Below are 19,949 nucleotides of genomic sequence, written 5' to 3'. Positions count from 1 at the left end.
TCTGGGATACACAATCAACAAAGAGAAATCCAGGCTAACACCATCTCAGAAAATAACTTTCCTGGGTGCCAACTTGGACACAAACACCCAGATGGCCTATCTTACGCCAGAAAAACAGGGGCAACTAACTCAGTACTTCAAAACACTAGCAAATTGTACCAGGCTTACTGCAAGGAAAATACTGCAGGCTCTGGGCTTCATGGCATCTTGCATTCTTTTAATCCCATGTGCAAAGTTGCATATGAGGAAACTTCAGTGGTACCTAAAAACCTATGGTCTCAACACAGCCACAGTTTGGAAACAATAATACCAATAATTCCATGTTTGCAAAAGGAATTTCTATGGTGGGCCCAAGCATGTCAAACAAACACAGGTCTTCCATTCTGCAAGCCTCAAGCAAATCAAGTCATCACAACAGACGCCTCAGACTACGCCTGGGGGGTGCACATGACAGACAGGTGCATTCAGGGCAAATGGTCCCAAAAGGAAAAGCACCTTCACATCAATCAAAAAGAAATGCTAGCAGTGATAAATGCAATTACAGCATTCAAGGACCTCCTGCATCCAGGACAATTATTGATAAGAACAGACAACACCACAGTAATGTGATACATACAAAAACAAGGAGGAACACATTCATATCCCCTGTGCAGACTAGCCATGACACTTTGAAACTTGGCTCTGGAATGGCAAATCGAACTTCAAGCACAGTACTTGCCAGGCTTGGAAAACACGCTGGCAGACAATCTAAGCAGAAATATGACAGATCCATACGAATGGAAGTTGCATCCTCAAGTGTTTACAAAGATAAACCAAGCGTGGGGGAGGCCAGACATAGATCTCTTCGCCTCCCACAGGAATCATCAATTGGAAAAGTTTTGTTCAAGTGCCTTTCATCCAAAGGCCTGGAGAGTGGACGCCCTTTCATTCAGTTGGACAGCATGGACAGTTTACGCTTTCCCACCTCTGCCTCTTCTGCCAAAGGTGCTCTTGAAAGCAAGAGCAGACAGACCGAAGATGATACTAATTGCTCCAGACTGGCCAAGACAACACTGGTACCCACTACTGAGGAGCCTAACACATACTACTCCCTGGCCCCTACCTGTAATGCCTCTTCTACTGACTCAGCACAGCTACAAAACTCTTCAGTCAGCTGAAAACACTCAATCTCGCTGCATGGAAAATTCCTTAACACCACAACAGACTCTACTCCCCAAAGAGGTGCAGGATGTCATTTTGGAGGCCAGAAGGCCATCTACTAGAAAGGCTTACTCCGCAAAATGGAAACGGTTTTGCTCTTGGAATGAGAAGAAAGGCCAGGACCCTAAAAAACTGAATTTGCCTCAGGTATTACAGTATCTAGCTGAGCTGCTGAACACTGGACTTTCATTTTCCTCCATAAAAATCCATGCCTCAGCCATTTCTGCAGAATTCAACACTGATCCACCCTTATTCTCTCACCCAGTCTTAAGACAGTTCCTCAGAGGGGCTAAGAATATAAGACCACCAAGGAAGCAACCAATGCCAGCCTGGGATCTTAATTACATTGTAGAAAAATTAACATTGCCTCCCTTTGAACCAGCTGCCTCAACAGATTTGCAATACTTGTCCTGGAAAACAGCTTTTCTTCTGGCCATTACCTCAGCTCATAGAGTGTCGGAACTACAAGCCCTCATGGCTGTGCAGCCCTTTCTCATCTTCCATCAGGATAGGGTTTCCCTTCGAACCAACCCGTCATTTATGCCTAAAGTGGTATCCAGGGTAGCTTTAAATCAAGCCATACACTTACCTACCTTTTTACCCCAATCCTCAAAACAAAGGGGAAAGGCTCCTACACTCCTTAGACATCCATAGACAGCTACGTTATTATTTGGACAGAACAAAGCCTTTCAGGAAATCAGAGCAACTCTTTGTGTCCTATGCTGTAGGAGCTCAAAGTTACCAAACAGACAATTTCAAAATGGATAGGCCACTGCATACGGTTTTGTTACTCCTATCATGGAAAATCTGTCCCTACAGGCATCAGATCCCACTCCACCAGGGCCACAGCTACCTCTACAGCCTTCCTCAGAGGAGTTCCTACCAAAGATATTTTGGAGGCAGCCACTTGGAGTTCTGTGCATACCTTCACAAAACACTACCACCTGCCTTTATATTCCAAAACTAGAGCAGGCTTTGCCACTGCTGTGTTGCAGGGCATTCTGGCTCATCCCAGTTCCACCTAGTGCCTACCACCCTGTGCGTAGCTTTGGGATTCTACCCATATGTGATTACTGCAGCTGTATGTACGATGAACATAGTACAGTTTTGTACCTACCATAAATGTAGATGTTCGAGTGCTAATACAGCTGCAGTACAGGTTTCCCTCCCTCCTTCCCCTCTTGGTAAAGGCCTAGGGCCTAACCCCTCTTCATACAACCTGATGGGGTTATCCTATGGTATATTTGCTTGCAACTACTGATTTTTGATTATATTGCATTCATGTATATAAATATAATTTATGTATTGCCTTCCTTCTGGGGGCACCTGACATCTGGGGCAAGAAAGATGAAAGAAAATGGCGTCGGCTGTGTCTTATATACCCCTGCCTCATTGACGTCAGGAAAGAAAGCGACAACAACTGACGCCAGACCTAGACTTTGGAATTCGGCCGACCGAGGGACCGCCTGACGGCAGAGAACCCATATGTGATTACTGCAGCTGTATTAGCACTCGAACATCTACATTTATGGTAGGTACAAAACTGTACTTTCAGTAGGATGAAATGTGACTCTAAAACAGAGCCGTGAGAAATGTTTGAACTTATGAAACCAGAACCTCAATGTACAATAAGATTAGGTTGGTTGATTACAACCACAACTGCTAACAAGGCTGATTTTAGAAAAAGAAACACACAGAAGAAAGTGATCAAGAGGTTGATTAGTGGCCCTGACACAGAAGGGGCTAGGAAAAGCCGAGAGAGAAATGAAGGGGCAGAGCCTGCTCACCTCTGTCAGAGAGGGATGGGAGTGCCCACACTCGGGGCTAAATTAATGGGCAAAATCCCATCTAGTGGAGACCAGGGAGGCAACTTGCAGCTTCTTGTACACGGGTGGAGTTGCTTGTTGGGTATGCCCGTATGGAAGTAAATGGAATGCCCAGCCCAGTCTCACATTGCACAGGGGGTGTAGGACAAAAAAGAGAAAAAATATCTGGTTGAATGTTCCCTCTTGGCTGATGGAGAATGAATGGGTCACTTGTGTAAAGAGGGCAATAAATGACCAGTAAGCATTGGGGGCAAAGTAACCCCCCCCCCCCCCCAAAATAGATTTTGAAAAATTAGATTTATCTGTCTAGCAAACACACATTTAGGATACCATAGATTTGGGGATTTGATATTCTGCGCTGTAATCAAGACATTACTTTTAAATTGGTTGTTGTGTAGTGAACCTAATCAGGAAATGTTCTTCATGAATATCTGCTGTCTTTATGTTCGGAACCGTGACAGAGGCTGCTGTGATGTGTTCCCACTTGTAAAACCTGTATTCCATCTGAAAACTCTGTAGAAAATGGGTTTAAATTTCTTTTTTTTTTTTTTTTTTTTTTTTTGTCTTTTATAGGAGTGGGAGCTTGTAGTACTGGGAAAACTAAAATGGGACCTAGCAGCTGTGACTCCAAATGACTTCATTGAGCACATCCTGCAAAAGCTGCAATTACCAAAGGAAAAGCTGGAATTAGTTAAGAAACATTCACAGACTTTCATCGCTTTGTGTGCCACAGGTAACCATTGCTTCATTGTTTTAAGTACAGTGCATGGGACATTCTGCATGTTCTTTCAGATAGATGCATAGTTTACAGATCCCCAAAAGAACACGCAGACAGCTTGGAATTGCTACTTAAATTATGTCCCAGGGAACTGAAGCATCTCTGAACATTATGTAGCCTGACCATCTGTATTTACTATGGCTGTTGTCCTTCGTTTTAATTTGTGCGTTTTTGTATATGAATTTTGAATGGACTATTCCTTGTACTAGTGACTTTAGTATTTAGAGTGGATTATAATGTTAACCGTAGCTTGCAACCAGTTCTGCTTACTCTCTGTAGTACAGAGAACTAGTCAGTGTTTTTGTTATACTTGACTTTCTTTTCCCCTTTGCTTTAGAAATTGCATTTGGTAGTAGTAGATGGACTAGGATTCTACTACATTGACTGAATTTTCTAGAATGTCATTGCACTCCTTTTAAGGAAATGGGCACATGAAATCATTTATTATTTAAAAATGCCATGTGTAACAGTGTGAGTTCACATTTTTGAACTGTTAGTGGATGCTCTTCGTGTTTCACTGTTGCAGTCATCACATTTGGGTTATCTGCATGCAGTAGCCCTCAGTCAGCCTGGTTATCAAAGTCTTTGGTCCTGCGTCGGTTGCTGTCTCATCTTCCATGATGCCAGGTAGTCAGAGGTATAAAGCATGCAGCTGACGCCATTACATTAGTCTTTCTTGCCATGCGGTGCCCAAAGCAGAAGCAGTTCGCAAGTGCCAGTTGGCTAACTCCTGAAATTTTCATTTTTGAGATTCAGATCCAAAGTCTTCAACTAAGCTAAGTACCCCTTTGGGGATCCTTTTTTTTTTTTTTTTTTTTTTTGCTCTAAACTGATGTCTGTAAAAGTTAACAATTGTATTTCTTGTGGAAAGCAAATGCCTCAAAGATTTTCATTTGTACTGCATTCCTTGCTTAGGCCCAGACCACGACGTACCTTGCTGTTGGTTTTGTGCCTTATTCAAACCTCGTACTATTTGTAGTCTGTTCATTTACGCATCTAAATATTTTAGTACTCTGTTCAATTATCCAGAAATGGCTTCAGTAAGCCACCTGACTACTGACATTTTGAAAAAACGCAAAGATAAAGACAGAGACAGACCACATAGATCCAAAGCTCCCGACGACGCTTCTCCTAAGCTAGTTGCCAGTTCTCTGTGAGGTGCTTTCGCAGCCCCTGATGCCCGCTACTTCAGATTCGCAGACCTCTATTGACACCCATTCAGAGTCCGGTATGCCGCGAGATGCTTCTTAGACTGTGGAACCTGTGGATGTCTCTACCTTGGATGGGTCCGGAGCCGCTGTGCAGGCACTGGCTTCTGAGGGTGTATTCAGGCCTACTGACTTGCATATTAAACTGATGCCATCTTCTTCTTCAAGGCCTAAAACTCCGATACATGCCTAGAAAACAGACGCCCAGACTGCATGGTCAGGCCCCTATGCCTAAAAAACAAATAAGAATGGCTGAAGACCTTATTACTGTAATCAGGGGAAGCCACCCTCCCCCCTCTAAGAGACCTAGGACTGATTTTCCTTCTGATTCTTCTGATCAGGATTCTGAAATTTCTGTTTTCTCTGATAAGGATTTTCCCTTATCTACGTGTGAGGACTCTGATGCAGAGGACTCCATTCCCTGTGCTTCCCCTCCAGAGGATTTCTCTTTTGGTGAAACCTTGCATACTCTTAGAGAGCATTTTCGCTGGGAAAGCCAGGATTACTCTGACTCCAAAAAGAGGCTTAGGGATTTCTTACTTCTACCTCAACACGGGCCTTTAGCTATCCCTCCTGTACTGAACATTGTAGATGATAGCCTTCTCTGAATTTAGCCTGGCCCCTGACTCTCTACCTCCTGCTCCCAGAAAACCTGATAGGTATTACAGGGTACCTGACTCTCACAAGTTCCTCTTTAAAAATCCTACTGCGGATCCTGAGACCATTTCACAGGGACCCAAGGGCATTAAGGCTACTACTGCCAAAAATCCTACCCCCTCTGATAGAGATTCCAGGGTGCTGGATAGATGGGGTAAGATGGTATACACTTCTGCAGCCTTGGCCATTAGGGCCTTAAACTGCCAGTTTCATATGTTAAAGTATCATTAGCATATTATTGGATTGCTTAAACAGAAAATTATGTTGATTCCTGACTGTGATGAAAATAAAAGATTTATAGGATTTAATGCATTCTGCTGAGCAAGTTGGAAAACATACTTTGCAGTGTAGTTTTGATTCATTAGAGGCATCTTGCAGGGCTTGCTGTCACTGTGTCTGTACTTAGAAGGCATGCTTGGCTTAAGGAGCGATCTTTGCCAGATCATGTTAAACTAAATTACTAGATGCTGCCTTAAACCAAGACCACCTGTTTGGCAACAAAGCAGAAGTGCTTAAAAGATGGAGGAAAACGCTAAATCTATGCAAACTGTTAAAGGTTTCCTGCAAGTACAACCTCCCAGATTTAGTAGGCACTGGCCCTCTAAGAATTGGTCCTTTCCTGCCTCTTCCAGGCCTTCTCAGTCCAAGCCCAGAACCAGCAGAACACCCAGGCTTTAGTCCCAAGGTACTCACAGGCCTAAGCAGTGGGGGGGCTCCCACTTTCAAAGCAGGGAGTAGTAAGACTCTTCCCCCATGGTAAACTGTCTCAATTACTTAACTTTTAAATCTTCCAAGCCCTGCTCAACTGACTGTTCATTTAGGGGGAAAGATTACCCTGCATGCAAAAAATTGGGAACTTCTTAACCAGGACAAATGGGTTTTAAATATAGTTTCCCAAGGATACAGATTTCACTTCCACTCCTTACCAACCCCAAACAGTTGGCCAGACCTACCCCCAAATCAGTGGGCAGAGGCTCAAAAGCAAATTCTCTCTCTTTTTAAGCATCGGGGCTATTCAGCCTGTCCCAGAAGAAGAATGGGGGCAAGGTTTCTACTCAAGACATTTCCTGGTACCCAGAAAAGACAATTTCTGATGTCCTATCCTGGACCTGTCTATCTTAAACACATTTTTGGTAATCCCAAAATTCAAGATGCTAACTCTTCATTAGCTGCTTCCCATGCTAGGCAAAGATGCCTGGTTGGCAACACTGGATTTAAAGGAAGCCTACCTGCACATCCCAGTAGGGGAATCTTGCAGAAGATACCTACGCTTCAGAGCAGGCTACATGCACTAATAGTTCTCTGCACTGCCCTTTGGCTTATCTACTGCACCAAGAGTATTCACAAAGTGCTTAGCTCCAGTCATTGCATTTTGCAGGCAAAGAAATATTCAAGTATACCCATACCTGGACGATTGTCTAATTCAGGCAGAAAGCCAGGACATACTATTAAATCATCTGGCATTTGTATAGAAATTGCTAACGTCTCTGGGGTACCCCATAAACGAAAATAAATCACATCTTGTACCCTGCCAACAAATTCTATTCCTGGGAGCAAGCTTGAATGCAACTTCCCAGATGGCCTACCTCACGCCAGCGAAACAAGTTCATTTAACAGTCTGCTTCAAACTACTGGCTGCAAAGATTTGGCTATCTGCAAGGAAAATACTGCAAGCCCTGGGATTCATGGCCTCTTGCATTCTACTAATTCCATATGCAAGACTGCATATGAGGAAACTACAATGGAATCTAAAAAGCGTATGGTGTCAACATTCTCAGGATCTAGAATCAATGATTCCTATCATACCTTGTCTACAGATAGAGTTCCTTTGGTGGGCAGAGGCCTGCCACCAAAACAAGGGACTGCCATTCACTCTACCCCCTGCCGCCCAAACCCTAACAGACGCATCAGATTATGCAAGAGGGGGCTCACTTGGCAGGGCAGTGCATTCAGGGCAAATGGAACCCAAATCAAATGCACCTGCATATCAATTAAAAAGAAATGTTAGCTGTGCAAAATGTTCTGACAGCCTTCAAGGACCACATTCTTCCAGGACAATTATTGGTAAAGACGGACAACACCACTGTTATGTGGTACATAAACAGGCAGGGGGAACCCACTCCTACCCTCTCTGCAGACTAGCCATGGCTCTGTGGAACACAGCCTTGAGCTACCAAGTGCACCTATAGGCTCAATTCCTGCCAGGAAAGCTAAATACACTGGCAGACGACCTAAGCAGAAATCTCATGGACCCACACGAGTGGAAACTGGAACCAAAGATATTCAACATGTTGAGAAACAAATGGGGGAGCCCAGAGATAGACCTGCTTGCCTCCCCCCAGAACTACCAGTTTGACAAATTCTGCACAAGGACTCCCCACAAACAAGCTTGGAAAGTGGATGCCCTGTCCTTCACGTGGAAAAATCTATCAGTTTATGCCTTTCCCCCTCTGCCTCTCCTCTACAAGGTACTACTAAAGATCACACGGGACAAACCAAGGACAATACTGATTGCACCAGACTGGCCACGCCAACACTGGTACCCCCTCTTGTGCAGTCTGTCACTGCTGCCACCATGGCACCTGCCTCAGACCCCTGCCCTGCTGTCCCAGCAGGAGGGCCAGATTCTGCACCCACATCTTCAAACCCTGAACCTGGCAGCCTGGCTAATTACCTGATCTCTCCGTTACCATCCTTCAGTAAGCAAGTGATGGATGTTATTTTGGAGACAAGGAGGCCTAGTACTAGAAAATCCTATGCTGAAAAATGGAAAAGATTCTGTTCCTGGAGCCAAACTCGGGGGATGGGCACAGCAGTGCCCAATTTACCCCATATTCTTCAATACTTAACTGAGATGCTTCAGAAGGGCCTTTCCTTTTCCTCCATCAAAATTCATGCCTCAGCCTTTTTAGCTCATTACAATACAGAACCACCCCTCTTCTCTAATCCACTGCTGAAGCAATTCCTCAGAGGGGCCAAAAACTTAAGACCACCCAGGAGAGCCCCTACTCCAGCCTGGGACTTTAACTTTGTATTGGAAAAGCTCACTCTACCTTCCTTTGAGCCAGCTGCAAATGCGGAGTTGAAATTCCTTTCTTGGAAAGCAGCCTTCCTTCTAGCCATCACTTCAGCAAGAAGGGTGTCTGAATTACAGGCCCTCATGGCAGTGGAGCTTTTCATCATCTTTCATGCTGACAGGGTGTCAGTCAGGATCAGTCTCTCCTTCATGCCCAAGGTGGTATCCAGTGTGGCCCTTAATCAGTCCATTCATTTGCCAACCTTCTTTTCTAATCCACAGAACAAAGGGGAATGAATACTGCACTCCTTGGACATGCGCAGACAACTTAGAGTTTTCTTGGACAGGACTAAGCCTCTCAGGAAATCTGAACAGCTGCTTGTTGCATTTGCTGCAGGGGTAGAGGGGAAGGCCATTTCAAAGCAAACCATTTACCTCATGGGGGATAAGACCACGTTCAACTAGGGCTGCATCTACCTCTACAGCCTTTCTCCAGAGGTGTCCCTACCAGGGACATCCTAGAAGCTGCTACCTGGAGTTCTGTACATACCTTCACCAAGCATTACCACTTGCCAATTTTTTCTAAATCCAGAGCTGGCTTTGCCACTGCAGTCTTGCAGGGCCTTATAGCTGGTCCTAATGCTATCTAAATTACCTCCTGCCATCCTTGGCTTTGGGAATCTACCCAAATGTGATGACTGCAACAGTGAAACACGAATAACATAGTACAGTTGTGTACACTTACCATAAATGTAGATGTTAGAGTGTATTCACTGTTGCAGTCCTGGTTACCCTCCCTCCAGCCCCCTGACTTCTATTGACTATACCTCTATTCTTATTTACTGTGCTTAAAGCTTTTTTGTGTATTTGCTTTTTTGTTGGGGATGTAACCTTGTATATAATTGCTTCCCATTATGGGGGCACCTGACATATGGGGCAAGAAAAACTGATGTAATGGCGAGTGACTGCATGCTTTATACCCCTAACTACCTGACGTCATGGAAGATGAGACAGCAACCGACGCAGGACCCAAGACTTTGAAAATCTGTCCGACTGAGGGCTACTGCAAGCAGATAACCCAAATGTGATGACTGCAACAGTGAATACACTCGAACATCTACATTTATGGTTAGTGTACACAACTGTACTTTCAGCAGGCAGCACACTTAACCTTGACTGCTAGGAAGATCAGAAGGCTGTAGGTTCTGCCCCCACACTGGACATCTGGATTAATGTTAAACTGCTGACACTGATGTGGCATGGGGGGTTGCCTGTATTTCTGTGCGATGTTGACCTCAAGTTTCATTTTCCTGAGCTGATGATAAGATGGATATTAAAGATCCCATAGCCTTTACAAAACAGTAGTAGAGAAATTTGATTTCCAAGTTATGCTTTAAATAAAAAGAAGACCTCCACCATAAAAGTAATATGAGTCAAGACTACAGAAGGAGTAATGCAAAAAACGTAGTTTCTTGTGTAGGCACTATACTGTGAAAGTGATGTCTGTTAATTGTAGTGAAGTATTATGCCGGTGGCCTTGGTCATGACTGAAAGGAATTTTGTACTAGTCCACCTTCCATGTTAAAAACAATAATTTTAATGACTGCCTTTATTGGCTTTACTTAAGTTTGCTGATGTTAGTACATTTTTTCATAATGTATCTACCTTTAATTCCAGTAAAGGTACTCCTAACACCAACCGATTTTTGCAGTTGCCTGCCAAGTACTGCTGCTAGCTGACACCAAGTATATAAATGTTCGTAACTCATACACTCAAGCTTGGCATGTTATAAACAATTGAGACTGTTAAATATTGTAAAACATAAAAAAAGAATTTTTTTTTCTGGGGAAGTGCCCCTGTATACCCCCTTTCCTTATTCTGTGGTTGCTGCATCTCGGTGGTATTACCTCAGACAGCTGAAGCGAAGTCTGGACATGCAGCAATGTAGTTTGAGCAGTAAGTCATTGCTCCTACTGAGTGAACATCAGCACACAAGCAACTTCCACTTGGAGTTACTGTGCTTAAGCAGCTTTTGATATACTTAAATGGGATACAAGAAACTGAATATAAGCAGATGTTCATCGTGCATACAGCTGCAGTAATCACATATGGGTTCTCTGCCGTCAGGCGGTCCCTCGGTCGGCCGAATTCCAAAGTTTAGGTCCGGCGTCGGTTGTTTTCCCTTCTTTCCTGACGTCAGTGCGACAGGGGTATATAAGACACAGCCAACGACATTTTCTTCAGTCTTTTTGCAGCGGTGCCCGAAGCAGAAGCAGTTCGCAAGTGCCGGTCGGCCAGCTCCTGAATTTACGAAAAATTGGAAACCGAAGTCTTCTTTAAAGCTAAGTACCCCGTTGGGGAAACTTTTCTTGCCTCAGACCGATGTCAGACAAAGTTAACAATTGTATTTCTTGTGGGAAGCAAAGGATTTCCATTCCCTCTGCATACCTTGTTTAGGCCCAGACCACGACGTCTCGGGCTGTCGCTTTTGCGCTACTTTCAATAAACGCACTATTAAGCGTCGGGCGGAGTTCGCCCAACATTATTTTGGTAAAGCCTTTGATTATAAAATGTCGTCGGAGACTCCAACTACCGTTTTGTCCAAAAAACGGAAGGACAAGGACTGGCACGCGAGGTCCGCGGTCTCCACCGACACCACGCCAAAACCGGCTACACGTGGTCCGGTTCTCAGTGAGACGCCTATGCAGTCCCTGACTACCGACGACACTTCCTTGGCGGTGTCTTCTGTAACCGAGACCGCAGGTACCTCGGCTCTTTCTCAGACTACATCCACCGAAGCCACTGTGAGTGTTGAGCCTCCTGTTGTGGACAGGTCCACTTCCACCCAGGGTGTCTTTAGGCCCTCATCTTCTTTTTCCATTAAGGCCTTTACTAAGTCCAAATCAGCCATGCATCCCAAGAGGCCTGTTGCTCAGGGCCCATCCCCAGGCCCCATGCCTAAAAAGCAGATGCTTAAAATGGCTGAGGATTTAATTACTCTTATCAGGGGTTCTCAACCCCCTCCAGACAAGAGACCCAGAGTGGAGGAAGATTCTCCCTCTTCTGAACAGGGCTCCATTTTCTCAGAACATTCTGATGTAGAGGAACACTCGTACTCCCCTTATGAAGATTCTGATGCAGAACAGTCCATTTCTTCTGTATCTCCCCACAGAGGAGTTTTCTTTTGGGGAAACCTTGCACACCTTGAGGGAACACTTCCATTGGGAAGGCCAAGACTTTTCTGATTCCAAGAAAAGGCTTAGGGAATTTCTTTTGTTACTTCAACACAGACCTCTGGCTATACCTCCTGTCTTGGACATACTTGATGATGTTTACTCGGAGGCTTGTCTTAACCCGGATTCCCTGCCTCCTGCCCCAGTCAAACCTGATAGGTACTACAGAGATCCTACCTCTCACCAGTTTCTTTTCAAAAGCCATAATGCTGATCCTGAAACCATTTCTCAAGGCCCCAAGGGCATGAAGGCCTCTACTGCCAAGAATCCACTACCTTCCAAAAGAGAATCTAGATCCTTAGAAAGGTGGGGGAAAAGGTATACACCTCGGCCACCCTAGCCACGAGGGCCTTAAATTGTCAGTTTCATATGCTTAAATATCAACAGTTTCTGTTATCACAATTAAGAAATAAAATGTCTCAACCTGAACAACCAGATTTGAAGGAATTGCAGGATATGATGCATAGTGCAGAACAGGTGGGTAAGCACACCTTACAATATGGCTATGATGCCTTAGAGGCCTCAAGTAGAGCTGCTGTTACAGGATCAGTCATTCGTAGACATGCCAGGCTTAGGGAACAAAGTTTGCCTGATCATGTTAAAGCTAAACTACTAGATGCTCCTTTACAAAAGGACGTACTATTTGGCACTAATGCTGAGGAGATACTACGGAAAATGGAAGAAAAAGCTAAATCAATGCAAACTGTCAAGGCTTTTCTACAGGTACAACCACCTCGTTTTAGCAGAAATTGGCCTTCTAAAAACTGGTCCTTTCCAGCCACGGACAAGCCCCAAAGGGGTAAATACAGGTGCACAAGGGGCAGAGGACAATCTCAAGGATCATATAGAGGGAGACAATGGCAAACTCCAGCACCAAGAGGTGGAGAAGACAGTGCACAACAATACAGAAAACAAACCCAATGACTTCTTCCTTTTCATGCCAAGCAAGTCTCAGCTGGCAGCTCCCTTGGGAGGAAAGCTGGCATTGTTTACAAGAAATTGGCATATTATCACAACAGACAAATGGATCCTGGACATTATAAACAGAGGCTACAGATTTCATTTTCACACTCTTCCAAAAATGAGAGTCATGCCAAACCTGCCACACAATCAAAGGGCAGAGGCACAAACACAAATCTCAAAACTCATGGACATGAAAGCTATTCAAGAGGTACCTGCTCACGAACAAGGTCAAGGTTTTTATTCCAGACTATTCCTGATACCAAGGAAAGGAACCGACTGGAGACCCATTTTGGACTTATCCATCCTAAATACATATCCACTCGTACCAAAATTCAAGATGCTCACATCACAGCAGCTTCTTCCCATGCTGGGCAAGGAGTTTTGGCTGGTAACATTGGACCTCAAGGAGGCATACCTGCATGTCCCAATCAGACAAAGTTGCAGAAGATACCTCAGATTTCTTGCAGGTTCAATCCACTATCAATTCTCTGCATTGCCCTTTGGCTTATCTACTGCGCCCAGAGTATTTACGAAATGCCTGGCATCAGTAATTGCCTACTGCAGACTTCAAGGGATACAAATTCACCCTTATTTGGACGACTGCCTGATCCAAGCGGACAGCAAGCACATACTTCTGGAACATCTGGCTTATGCAACACGGTTACTGAATTCTCTGGGATACACAATCAACAAAGAGAAATCAAGGCTAATACCCTCTCGGAAGATAATTTTCCTGGGTGCCAATTTGGACACAAACACCCAGATGGCCTACCTCACTCCAGAGAAGCAGGGGCAACTAATTCAATACTTCAGAACACTGGCAAATTGCACCAGGCTGACTGCAAGGAAAATCCTGCAGGCTCTGGGATTCATGGCATCTTGCATCTTACTAATCCCATGTGCAAAGCTGCATATGAGAAAACTACAATGGTACCTGAAAAACATATGGTCTCAACACAGTCACAGTTTGGAAACAGTAATACCACTAATTCCATGTCTGCAAAAGGAATTTCTGTGGTGGGCTCAAGCATGTCAAACAAACACAGGTCTTCCATTCAGCAAGCCTCAAGCAAATCAAGTCATCACAACAGACGCCTCGGACTATGCCTGGGGGGCGCACATGACAGACCGGTGCATTCAGGGCAAGTGGTCCCAAAAAGAAAAGCACCTTCACATCAATCAAAAAGAAATGCTAGCAGTAATAAATGCTATTATAGCTTTCAAGGACCTTCTACAACCAGGTCAACTATTGATAAGAACGGACAACACCACAGTTATGTGGTACATAAACAGGGAGGAACACATTCTTATCCCCTATGCAGACTAGCCATGTCACTTTGGAACATGGCCATGGACTTACAGATGGAACTACAAGCACAGTACTTGCCAGGCAAGGAAAACACGCTGGCAGACAACCTAAGCAGGAATATGACAGATCCACACGAATGGAAATTGCATCCAAAAGTTTTACAGAAATAATACAAGAATGGGGAAGGCCAGACATAGATCTCTTTGCCTCCCACAAGAATCATCAATTGTCAAAATTCTGCTCAAGGATCTTCCATCCAAAGGCCTGGAGAGTGAACGCTCTTTCCTTCAGTTGGACATCAATGACAGTTTATGCCTTCCCTCCTCTTCCTCTGCTGCCCAAAGTTCTATTAAAGACCAAAGCAGACAGACCAAAGATGATCCTCATTGCTCCGGACTGGCCAAGGCAACACTGGTACCCACTCCTGAGGAGCCTGATGCATTCCCCACCATGGACCCTGCCTCTAATGCCTCTTCTTCTGACTCAGCATAGTTTCAAAACTCTTCACAGCCAGCTAAAAACACTCAATCTAGCCGCATGGAAGATTCCTTAACATCACAACAGGCCCTACTCTCCAAGGAGGTGCAGGATGTCATTTTGGAGGCCAGAAGGCCATCAACTAGAAAAGCTTACTCTGCAAAATGGAAACGTTTTTGTGTCTGGAATGAGAAAAAGGGCCAGGATCCTGGAAAACTGAATTTACCTCAAATACTACAATATTTGGCTGAACTGCTAAGCAGTGGACTTTCTTTCTCCTCCATCAAAATCCATGCATCAGCCATTTCTGCAGAATACAACTCAAAGAAAGATAAGCCATTGTGCAAGAAACATGCCCATGGTGGTAACATTTAATGGACATCAGCGTAATGGAAGAAGAGTCAACAGGAGTGAAAATAGCCATTTTACCTGTTGTTTTATTATGATACAATTATGCAATTTAATATTTATATAGATTTTTAAAGAAAGGAAATACTGATGTCTGGGGAGATTTGTGCCATTCAGAATAATTTGTTTAACTGAAGCACCATGTTGTTGTGAGCTAATGTGTGCTTGCCAGTAGGTATATTTTTCCTGAGTGATTCCTAACCTTAGCTTAGTGGAATGTATCTGTAAAGACATTCTGGGAAACAAAATGTCATGTATCAGGGGGCTACAGCAATAATTGTGGTCATCATAAACTTCAAGATTTGCCTTTATGCTACTGAGACTGTACTTTTGTTATATGCAACAAGAAACTATAGTACTTGTGCTCCATGCAGCCTCAGCTCATATAACAAGAGTAACCAACTTGTGAGATGCATCCAGATGTGCAGGCAGTTACTGAATTCAGCACTGTTCCATTGTTTATAGACAGGACCTGACACTATATTCATCAGTTTAGACTTGTGGGGATCTGAGTCCTCATAAAGTAAACAGCAGGCACAAGGTATGCATCATCCCTGTATAACTGGAGGTGGGAGGTTGGCATAACGGTTAAGGTATTTACCTTATGAGCACAAGGTGCAGAGTTTGATTCTCACATAGGGCAATTGGCTAGGCTTAAAATGGCCCTAAAGGGTAGCTAGCCTAGTACTAATCTATGAACCTGTGAATCTATGAACACTGATCCACCTTTATTCTCTCACCCTCTCCTAAGGCAGTTCCTCAGAGGGGCTAAGAATTTAAGGCCTCCAAGAAAACAACCAATACCTGCTTGGGATCTTAATTTCATGCTGGAAAAACTGACCTTGCCTCCCTTTGAGCCAGCTGCCTCATCAGATTTGCAATATTTGTCCTGGAAAACAGCTTTCCTTCTGGCTATCACCTCAGCTCGTAGAGTTTCAGAACTACAGGCTCTCATGGCCGTCCAACCTTTTATCATCTTCCATCAGGACAGAGTTTCCTTACGAACCAACCCGTCCTTTATGCCTAAAGTGGTATCCAGGGTAGCTTTAAATCAGACTAAAGTAACAATGGTGTTACTGCCAAATGCAAGATACGTACAAAGATATCACACCTTAAAAAGTTTAATGAGTAAAGCTTTCGGGTCTACACCCTTCATCAGTATAACACTACAACAATACTATTACATTTAAATAGGAGACATCATCAAATCACATGCTCCAGCCCATCCCTAATCAAACACCCAAAGAAACTTAAAGAAACAACACTATTAGGTGTAACCTATGTGTTATAAATATTAAAAACAAAATATAAAAGACTTACTATCATAGTAATGGTCTAACAGACGCTATACATCTAAGTGTAATATAATAATATACACACATATATATAATTAATTTACTCATATCTAAAATATGCAATACAAATTGCAGTATAAATGCAACAAATGCAATAAATATAATAAAAAGAATTTTTGTATAGAAACAATATGATATACTCATCTAAATTTGCATACATAATTAATTAAAGAATATATACAAAAGTATAGCCATAAAATTTATAACCTTTCTCTTTGTTTTTTTAACTAATATTGGTTTCAGACTAACAGCATTATTTAACCCGGGGGAGACGTCTGCCTGAAGTCTAATAATCCATTCTAACTCTTTCAGTTCTAGGAAATTATTAATATCTCCCTTCCTTAGACTAATATTTACTACAGCTAATACTCTAAATTTAAATACATGATTTTCACCTTTTTCTATAATATGTTTGCTTAAAGCATTCGTTACTACTCTCCTCCTGATTTCTGATTTATGTTCTGTTATTCTCTCTTTAAGCTTTCTAATAGTTTTACCCACATAAAATGAAGAGCATGATACACATGTAGCCAAATATACCACCCTTTCTTCATTACAAGTTGTTAACATGGTCATTCTAATAATTTCTCCATTAGTAGGATGTTCAAAAAAATCACCACCTTCAAATAAATCATTACAGCAAGAGCAGTTGTAACATTTCCTTATTCCCATCAATTTATTAGTCTTAGGCTTAGTATGGAAGTCTTTATAACATAATTTCTGTTTTAAAGTGTCGGCACTTCTATATGAAAAACTAGGTTTATCACCTACTATGGATCTCATTTCAGGCATGGCTAATAGAATCGGCCAATTCTTTTCTAGTATAGCACTTACATTACATGTATTTAAATTATATGTGGTCAGATATCTAGTTAACTTTATATCTTTACACAAATTGTCTCTCCTCATCATTATACCTCCTAGCAATATTGGTTTAAATTTCGTCTGTCTCTCATTTTTTACTTCACATAATGCTTTATCAATAAGTTGCTTTGGGTAACCACTCCTTTCAAACTCTTTCGCCATACTTTCAGTTTGTTCATTAAAATTAAGCTCATCAGTATTTAACTTACTTAGCCTAATAAATTGTGCTTTAAGAACTCCTCTAAATATATGGGGTGCATGCATGCTATCCTTACTTATGTATCTCAGTGAGTCAACATCTTTTTTATATACTTTAGATTCCAATTTGTTATTACTCTTAAATAATGTTACATCTAGAAAACTAATGTTATCACAAGATGCTGTCATTTTAAACCTTAGAAAGTCTGTTGACTCATTCATGTATTGCAAATAATTTTCCAACTCTGAATGGGAACCTTTCCACAATAAAAAACAGTCTACAAACCTTTTATAAAAGACGACTTTCTCATTCATATAATTGAGTTTTAGTATTACCTCCTTCTCCCATTCATATAGCACTAACTTGGCATAAGTGTTTGCCACTGGTGTGCCCATAGCAACACCCGTTAGTTGCAGAAACAGTTTCCCATCAAAAATAAAAACATTATGTGTTAAAACCACTTCTAGAAGAGCACATATTGTTTCAATCTCCCTCCCATGCATTTTTATCTCATTGTTTAAAAAATTCCGTATTGCATTCACTCCATAGTCATGCGGAATCACAGTGAACAAGGATGTAATATCTAAAGTGGCCATAATATATTCATCCACATTGTTATCAATTTGCCACATATAGAGACTATTTAAGAAATCATTAGTATCCTTCAATACAGTACTACAAACTGCTATATGGTTCCCCAACACATTTTGAAGGTACTTTGAAATGGGTTCTGTTATCCACCCACCACCTGAGACAGTAGGTCTCAGGGGTGGGTTAATATTTTATGAATTTTCGGATTACCATAAATTTGAGGTATTCTTGGACATGGAACGCTCAAATAATTGAATAATTCCAAACTTATGTCATTCACTAATTGCAGTTCATAAATTACCATATTCACCTCAGCAATAATACTCTGTATGTTAGTATATGGAATTTCTTTAAAAGTACAAACATCATTCAAAATTTCGTAAACTTTTGTAAAATAAAACTCCATTTCCATAACAACAGTTGCTCCCCCTTTGTCTGCTTGTTTAATCACTATAGTATCATTAAACTTTAATTCATTTAGACCTAAATATTCTGGATAAGTAATATTATATATTCTTTTATTTACTACATTCCCTTTATAATAAACATGTAAATCACATTCAACAATATTCGAGAAAGCAGTCAGAACGGGACATAAAATAGGCATAAATATACTTGACTTCTTACATACTGGCACATAGGTATTATAAGTGCAACATTTCGTAGAAACATCTTTAAGTCCAGTATCGCCTGTACTATATTATCTCTCATATTCGGAATAAATTTAAGCCCTTTACTCAAAAGTAAACGCTGGGCCTCCGTTAATTCAATATTAGATAAATTTAAAGTACCTCTAACAACTTTCTTTAGCGTCTGCTCACTTTGTTGTGTACCATTGGGCTGCTGTTCTTTCTCTTTCCGTTCAAATTTGGATGTTGTTGCTGTTGCAATAAAAAAGGGTCCTTTTGCTGTATTTGTAAAGCAACCTTCTCCGGTTGCTTTAAAAGAAAGGGAGAAAACAAAGTTATTTCCTTTTGTGACACCCTCTTGCTCGTAACTGTAGCCTCAGGCGCCATGTTGGTCCTCACCTTAGGACGTACATCGTCACTCTTTCTGACGTCAGTTTCATTGTCAACAGCTGATTGCTGTGGAATAGTTCCTTTATCTTTTAAAGGTACAAGCGGTGAATTAGTTGAAGAAATAGACGCTAAAGAATTATTTTTATGAAGATCAGAACCCACCGTTGTTACATGTTGTTCAAAAGCGTTGCTTGAGCGTTCCATGTCTAAGAATACCTCAAATTTATGGTAATCCGAAAATTCATAAAAATGTTACTAACCCACCCCTGAGACCTATTGTCTCAGGTGGTGGGTGGATAACAGAACCCATTTCAAAGTACCTTCAAAATGTGTTTGGGAACTATATAGCAGTTTGTAGTACTGTATTGAAGGATACTAATGATTTCTTAAATAGTCTCTATATGTGGCAAATTGATAACAATGTGGATGAATATATTATGGCCACTATAGATATTACATCCTTGTTCACTGTGATTCCGAATGACTATGGAGTGAATGCAATACGGAATTTTTTAAACAATGAGATAAAAATGCATGGGAGGGAGATTGAAACAATATGTGCTCTTCTAGAAGTGGTTTTAACACATAATGTTTTTATTTTTGATGGGAAACTGTTTCTGCAACTAACGGGTGTTGCAATGGGCACACCAGTGGCAAACACTTATGCCAACTTAGTGCTATATGAATGGGCGAAGGAGGTAATACTAAACAAACTCAATTATATGAATGAGAAAGTCGTCTTTTATAAAAGGTTTGTAGACGACTGTTTTTTATTGTGGAAAGGTTCCCATTCAGAGTTGGAAAATTATTTGCAATACATGAATGAGTCAACAGACTTTCTAAGGT

The 19,949-nt window shown here is 42.0% G+C and overlaps 1 protein-coding gene across 1 annotated transcript in view; it reads left to right on the top strand.

Moving 5' to 3' along the window:
• Positions 1–19,949, top strand: part of LOC122806459 (G1/S-specific cyclin-D2-like) — a 281,886-nt gene that overhangs the window by 116,562 nt on the left and 145,375 nt on the right. Inside the window, exon 3 of the mRNA XM_044076919.1 lies at positions 3,600–3,759. Within this exon, the coding sequence (XP_043932854.1) occupies positions 3,600–3,759 (160 nt within the window). The remainder of the gene's footprint in view (positions 1–3,599; positions 3,760–19,949) is intronic.

This window comes from Protopterus annectens, chromosome 7.part0, assembly GCF_019279795.1.
Source record: "Protopterus annectens isolate FY-2018-M chromosome 7.part0, PAN1.0, whole genome shotgun sequence".
Classification (NCBI taxonomy): Eukaryota; Metazoa; Chordata; order Ceratodontiformes; family Protopteridae; genus Protopterus; species Protopterus annectens.
The sequence above is the reverse complement of the archived record's forward strand: the minus strand, read 5'-3'. Positions and strand labels throughout refer to the sequence as shown.